At 44.3% G+C, this 7,522-nt stretch overlaps 1 protein-coding gene across 1 annotated transcript; it reads right to left on the reverse strand.

Moving 5' to 3' along the window:
- Window positions 1–3,546: 3,546 nt before the first annotated feature.
- Window positions 3,547–6,292, reverse strand: LOC119337475 (carbonic anhydrase, chloroplastic-like). Its single transcript, XM_037609626.1, has 5 exons — window positions 6,122–6,292; window positions 5,953–6,001; window positions 4,280–4,536; window positions 4,083–4,188; window positions 3,547–3,965 (listed from the first exon to the last, which is right to left on the reverse strand). The coding sequence occupies exons 1-5, from the start codon at window positions 6,181–6,183 to the stop codon at window positions 3,831–3,833; spliced, it is 609 nt and encodes a 202-aa protein (XP_037465523.1). The 5' UTR covers window positions 6,184–6,292; the 3' UTR covers window positions 3,547–3,830.
- Between the last annotated feature and the right edge of the window lie 1,230 nt (window positions 6,293–7,522).

Consider the following 7,522-nt stretch of genomic DNA (forward strand, 5'->3'; position numbering starts at 1 on the left):
TTTTCAGCTGAATTTTGGAACGATAACCCTCCTTCCTAGAAAACAGAGGCTGTGAGAATTGAGCAATTCAGGCCCATCTGTCTTCTTAATGTAAGTTTCAAAATCTTTATCAAGGTCGGGACTAATAGGCTCACACAGACCGCGCATGTTGTGGTGCAGCCTACCCAAACTGCTTTCATGCCGGACAGGAACATCCTTGAGGGGGTTGTGGTCCTTCATGAAATGCTCCATGAGATCCACACGAAAAAGCTAGATGGGGTTGTTTTTAAAGTGGATTTCGAGAAAGCGTATGACAAAGTCAAATGGCCCTTCCTTCAACAGGCCTTACGCATGAAGGGTTTTGATGAAGCATGGCGACGCCAGGTAGAATCCTTCACGCAAAAAGGGAGTGTTGGAATTAAAGTGAATGACGATATAGGTCATTATTTCCAGACACACAAAGGCCTGAGGCAAGGTGATCCAATGTCTCCTATTTTGTTCAACATTGTGGTTGACATGTTGGCAATTCTCATAGGAAGGGCAAAGGAGGCCGGTCAGGTGGGTGGCTTGGTGCCTCATCTAGTTGATGGGGGTGTGTCCATTCTGCAGTACGCTGATGATACAATCATCTTTATGGAGCATGACTTGGCAAAAGCGAGAAATATGAAGCTGGTGTTATGCTTATTTGAACAATTGACCGGATTAAAGATTAACTTTCATAAAAGCGAGTTATTCTGCTTTGGTAGAGCCAAGGAGGAACAAGAGGCTTATAGGCAATTGTTTGGATGTGAATTAGGGGCTTTACCTTTTACTTACCTAGGTATACCCATTCACCATCGTAAGCTAACAAACAGAGAGTGGAAATGCATCGAAGATCGGTTTGAGAAAAAAACTTAATTGCTGGAAGGGCAAACTCATGTCTTATGGAGGCCGATTGATTCTTATCAACTCGGTGCTCACGAGTATGCGATGTTCCTACTATCTTTCTTCGAAGTTCCAGTTGGGGTTAGGAAAAGGCTGGACTTTTACCGATCAAGATTTTTTTGGCAGAGTGATGAACTAAAGAGAAAGTACCGACTCGCCAAATGGGATATCATCTGTCGACCAAAGGACCAAGGGGGTCTGGGCATTGAGAATCTTGAGGTCAAGAACAGATGCCTTCTCAGTAAGTGGCTGTATAAGTTATCAGTTGAGACTGACGCAACATGGGCACAAATTCTCCATAACAAGTATCTGCAGTCCAAGACTTTGTCACAGGTGACAGTGAGACCAACTGATTCGCCGTTTTGGAAGGGGCTTATGAGAGTTAAGGCAGCCTTCTTTAATAGAACAAAGTTTATTGTCGGGAATGGCAACAATACCCGTTTCTAGGAGGATACTTGGCTTGGTGATACGCCATTATATTGGCGTTCCAGTACCCGTCTCTGTATCGTGTTGTTCAAAGACGTGATGCGCTAGTTGCAACGATTATGCAGTCCATTCCCCTTAATATCCAGTTTCGGAGGGTGCTTGTTGGTGACAGGTGGGAAGCATGGCTTCATCTGGTGAGTAGACTGATGGAGGTTCAGTTAGGTCATCAGCCCGATCAATTGTGTTGGAAACTTACTAGGTCCGGAGAATTTACGGTTAAATCAATGTATATAGATGTCATTAACTCTAGTGTCATTCCTAGTTCCAAACATGTTTGGAAAGTAAAAGTCCTTTGAAGATTAAAGTGTTTATGTTGTTTGTACATAAACAAGTCATCTTAACAAAGGACAACTTGGTTAAGCGCAATTGGACAGGATCTACTAGGTGTAGTTTCTGTGATCGGGACGAGACCATTAAGCACCTCTTCTTTGAGTGCCCGTTGGCGAGAGTTTTGTGGCGCACTGTGCAAATTGCCTTTAACATTACTCCTCCGAATTCGGTCGGTACGTTATTTGGAACGTGGCTTGTTGGGATAGAGTCCGATACAGCTAGACACATTCGTGTAGGAGTATGTGCATTGTTATGGGCAATTTAGAACTGCAGAAATGATTTGGCTTTTAACAGAACAACAACTATTCATTTTTTGCAGGTTTTATTCCGAGCTACGGCGCTGATCCGCATGTGGTCCTTACTCACTCCGACGAAGGCCAGGGAGCGTTTGGTTACTGGATCTGTCCGGTGGGAGATGGTGGCGCGGGATATCTTCAACCGGTTTGGATGGCGGTTATGTAATAGGATAGGCGATTAGTTTTCCTATCTTTGTTTAGCCAGCCGGTTGTGGCTCTGTGGCATTTTTTGTCTTTGGCGTTGAGGCTCTCTATGAGCTAGCCTTTATTTTCTTTTCCATACTTTGATACCTTGTTGAACCTATTTTATTTATAAATATGGCCGTATGCATCGTTCTGATGCAGAGGCCGGGGAGTCCCCCCTTTTTAAAAAAAGACATGGGCATACCCCGGTGCTAGAGTGTGCATGCAAAAGACCAAACTATAAATATATTTGTATGCCTATATTATAATCCTTTTGTCTGAAATATAAAGTGTTCTTTCAAAAGTCAAACGTCTTTTACCAGTGACTAGGATGGAACCTAGGTGAATCAAGTTCCGAGGCCCTGTTTGGTTCATAAGTCCTGGGACTTTTTCTAGTCCCAACTAAAAAGTCCCTAGTCCCTAAAAAGTCCCTCCCTGTTTGTTTCCATAGACTAAAAAGTCCCTAGTCCCTTCCTAGAGGTTATTAAATAACCATATTGCCCCTAGTATATAGAAAAATAACAATCAAACAACACCATGGGGTGGCGGGCCAATGAATGCATGGAGGGGCATTGTTGGAAAAGTCCCAAAAAGTCCCAAAAAGACTCTCCTTGAGAGTCTTCTTCATTTAGTCCCAAATGCCTAGTTTAGTCCCTAAAAAGTCCCTCCCGTTTGATAAAAAAGTCTCTAAGAAAGACTTTTTCTAGTCCCTACACAAAAAAGTCCATGAAAACAAACACCCCCTGAGACCCCTCGGACATAAGGTGACATCCCATGACTACATAAATGCCGTAGAACTACCATACCACTTGTGAGGCACCGATGAAATTAGCCTAGAAACGCCATCCCTTTGTAAAATGAAAAAAAAAATAGTTCCAACACATAAATGTAAATCACCGACTGTCATTTTTCAGTGTCAATGTCAATAGTCGTGCAAGACCTCAAAGCTTTCAGTTGGGTATGGTGGTGTTTGCAATTTCGATTTTCGAGCAAACTCAGGTCCTTATTAGTTATACAAACTAATGTGTTCATCTAAGAAAATTTAGGGTTTTGGCGGGTCTAGAACGATAGTCTGTTCCTCACATTAAAGTCTGAAACAGCTAGCCAGTGGCTCACATCATAGGGAAAGCAAAACCTTAGGAGCTTAGGTCTCATAGGTAGTCACTACAGCCATGTACTGTTTGTACCGTCTAACAGTCCATATGCGCCTATGAATGCGCAGATCGCAAAGGTCCATATCTAGAACGGTCATTTGTTCGTCCAAGGAAAGTTTGAAACAACTAGCCAATGCCACACAACATAGCTAAAGGAAAACCATAAGAGCACAAGGTAATACGAAGGTAAACTCTTGATGAAAATATGAATGAAATTGCATCTGATGTCTTTTGATCACATGGCGATCAAATTATGCATCACACAGTAATATTTTTACAATAATCCCGCATCGGGAGATTTGACCCCTTATTACAAAATTGACATCCAGCCATCCAGCGTTCACTACTGCTGGAAAATAACGAGCAGGTGCATGCTCCATGGCATTCACATCGATGGATCAGTCCCACGGTATATTTGATATGATATATGTACCATGTATGTGTCTGTAGGAGTTGAGCGATGGGTGGCGAGATTAATTTACAGCGTCCATGTGTCGAACTTGCCGGAGACGAAGTCGTAGTGGCCGCCGACCAGCTTGAGGGTTCCGTTGGCCACACCCTCCTTGACGAACGGGTAGGTGCTCAGATTCTGGAGCGACACGTTGACGGCCTCCTACAGAAACGAAAACGAACGGTTCAGAAACATATCATCTGTTGGTCAACGAGTTAATCAACTCATTGACATGCAAAGTACAAAATGGTAGATGGCCAATGGTGCGAACAGACGAACCTTTTCCAGGACACCGCACTGCTCCTCAAAAGGCATCTCGGAGCACTCATCCTTCACCTTCTTCCTGGCCGGGTACCCGATCCTGACCCAGTCCTCGACGAAGTGGCTGATAGATACCAACCAAGCAGCTCCAGTTAGAAACATACGAACATAAAGCTTCATTCAGATTCGACCCATGTTTTCCTCTACAAACTTACAAGGTGTCATCGGCGCCATCCTTGAGGTTGAGGAGGGCCTTGATCCCGCCGCAGCGGCTGTGGCCGATCACCACGATGAACTCGACCTTGAGGGCGCAGACGGCATACTCGATGGCCGACCCGACACCAGTGTGCTTGTTCTTGCAGTAGCACGGGACCATGGCGGCGATGTTGCGGACGGTGAAGGCCTCGCCGGGCTCCAGGCCCAAGGTCACCGATGGGCACACACGCGAGTCAGCGCACGCGAACACCATGTACTGCACAACCAAATGTTTTTAGTTAACAACATTTCATTGTTTTTTTTATGTTTTTTAACTACAAGATTTCACAGTTTTTTTTTTCTAGAAAAGGCACCAACATATGAGAACATTTCACAGTTGTTGCAGATAAGCAGACACGCTATTCTATTATGGCTTAGCCGCATTAGCCAGCCGGGTGAAGCAAACAAGCACATATGCTGATGGCAAAATGGCGTGATAGGTGGAGTGCACGTTTCTGAAACAGCACTGCCACTTTTGACATTCTGTGCCGGATTGCTTTTTATTCGGTCCGGCAGGAGAAAACCGGAAATAAATTTTGCTTTTGCGACATCATAAAAGGCGGGCAAAGTTAGTAGCGGCAAGGTTCTTCCGTCGCAAGACCAGAGCACCAAACTACCGAATAAAGACTTGATTATGACCCGTGACAGCAGACCCGACGGACGATTGATCATCTATCGGCCAGTTATCAAGAATGGAATACAGGCCCACCCGGGTCTGCAAGTTGCTCCTCGGATTGATAGCACTTCCATGGTAGTGTAGAGCCTGCTTAATTATGTACGCAGAACGGCAGGGCCACAGCCATGGATGACTTTATGCCCTATTCACGGTTCTTGTTTGTGCGGTCTGACGCGGCCGGCCGGTGCCAAGATGATGAAGGTTCCAAAATGGACATTCATAAAAAAACTTATGTTCAAATGTGATAGTGCGGAGCGGCGCCTATTTTCTAAGAAGAAAATGAGTGATGTGGGACCGGTAATTCAACACGGCGGTTGCTGGTCCAATTTTTATCAAGTGGAGCGTCAACAACCCACCATGGCATTAGCAAGCACGCCAATTGAGAATCTCAAAGAGAGGGAGAAATTGTACTACTTGCAAGATTCTTAACGAATAAGTTGTCCTAGCTAGCTATTATTCCTCCTTTATAAAAGGAAAAGCAGGAAGGAAAGAAAAGAAGAATATTCCTTATATCCATTGTCCACAAGACACAAACACAAAGAGATAAGGACGGTGACATCTCAATAAGCCAAATCATATATCATGACAATACCCGTGGGCGTCTTTAGCAAAGCATGTCGGCATGCATGATCCAATTTGTCGGAGGTTCATGACCGGTGTGGGCGTTAAATAGGAAGTTGAATCCAAAATTGTATTGCATCATAGGATTCTCCCTCTTGCTGGCTGGTTTCACAGTACGTATCCTAGTATCAAGTGGCCGGCAATGGCACGTTCAATTAGGACAAAGCAGCCGTTTCCATTTCTTAATCTAATCTACTTTGACCATGACAGGAAATGCTATGGGCACCCGACCCCAAACCCGCGGCGGAGTTTATCCAGGATCGGACGCCGAACGGCGGAACAAGCAACCAAGAGTTCGTTGCCAGCATGAGACAATCAGATTGTATGTATGTATACCTTGGGTGACTGGTGGGCCTTGAGGGGCTCGAACAGATCCGGCTTCTGGCTGCCATGGCGAGAGAATAATCAGGTTAAGAAGACAGAACTGGATAATCTCAAGAAAGTCGAACCAAAACATGATCGAGGAGGAGGATTTGTTGGTCTTAGCGGTAGGATGGGGGCTTACTCGTAGACCTCGGTCTTGAACTTCTCGAAGCCGGTCTTGAGGCGCTCAACGGCGGGGTCCATCTCGAGAAGGGACGAAGCGGAGGAAGAGGAGGAGGTGTGGATGAGAGAGACGAGACTTGCTGGAGGGTGGGGGAGGATGTCGGGTGGGATTCTGACATCTGGAGGAGGAAGGGTCCAGTTATATAGCAGCGGGGGTGGGGGAGGGGAGGGGAGGGGAGGCCTAGGGGCAGCCGCCGCTCATCGTCCCCGCGTCTCCGCTGGCGTCTCGCCGGATTAGTAGCGGTCAAACAAAGATGACGACACGTGAAAGGAGTGGGGCTGCAGCTGGTTTCGTGGCCGATCGCCGTTTCTGATTTCTCTTTTAGTAAGTAAGCACTCCTGTTTGATCGGATTATATTAAGCACGCCCGTGGATTGATGGCGACCGGACCTTTCTTTGGAGGTGAGAAGACGGTGGAGAATTGGGGGCAGCTAGGGGACGACCCTTAGCGGAAGGTGAGGAGGTGGAGGTCGCTGTTCTTGTGGGCAGCTTATTTTTAGAAACTCTTGTGGGTTGCTGCCGCGTCTACTCCCGAGCGCGCAGGGGAAACGAGAGAGATGCCAGAATAGAATACGCAAAGGTGTGGCCGTGTAATCCCTGCCGTCGATCATTCCAGGGTAAATTCGACTAGCAAATACAGAAAAACAGTAAGATTTTTTGACCGTCACGAAAATACAAAGCTAAACACTCTAGGGTTGATTAGTAGTATAAAATTAAATGCTATAAAAAGATTAGTACGTATAACATTAATTAGAGTTTTCATTTCTTCCCGCATTTACCTTCGGGACACTATAATCCCTTTCTTAGTTTACGAGCAAAGTTGGTATCTTTCCTCTAATTTTTATTATTTGTAGAATTAAAAAAGTACATAATAGTCCTTGCATCTATCTATCTATATCTGCACCAATATAAGAAAAATCTCAAAGGGACAGATTGAACTAATCTCAACCATCCATTCATGTCAATCCAACCACAAAGATTGCTTCAATGGTGAGCATTCAATATGTTTAGCATCTAATAAATATTATACAAAATATCAATATCAGTAAAAATCCAATAATTAACACGCAATTAATATATTACCTAATATCAATGTGCAATTAATATTATATCAAATATCTCTATAAAAATACTCTCCAAATATGAGTGTGCATTGCAAATACACATTTACTAGTATACCAAGATAAAAAGACTCAAAGGGGCTAATCAAAACAATCTCGGTCATCAAATCACATGGACCCAACGACCTAAATTGCTTTATTTGTGAGCACTCAACATGTTTAGCATGCAATAAAATTTATACAAAATATCAATATCAGTGAAAATCCCCTAATTACCATGCAATTAATATATTACTTAA

Source organism: Triticum dicoccoides, chromosome 7B (assembly GCF_002162155.2).
Source record: "Triticum dicoccoides isolate Atlit2015 ecotype Zavitan chromosome 7B, WEW_v2.0, whole genome shotgun sequence".
NCBI lineage: Eukaryota > Viridiplantae > Streptophyta > Magnoliopsida > Poales > Poaceae > Triticum > Triticum dicoccoides.

Bases quoted from the DNA above. Each gene is read 5' to 3' on its own strand.
- LOC119337475 (XM_037609626.1), bottom strand. From the start codon at position 6,183: ATGGACCCCGCCGTTGAGCGCCTCAAGACCGGCTTCGAGAAGTTCAAG. The intron at 4,189-4,279 runs GTAAGTTTGTAG...GGTATCTATCAG, and splicing joins GATGGCGCCGATGACACCTT to CCACTTCGTCGAGGACTGGG. The intron at 3,966-4,082 runs GTTCGTCTGTTC...TCGTTTCTGTAG, and splicing joins AGTGCGGTGTCCTGGAAAAG to GAGGCCGTCAACGTGTCGCT.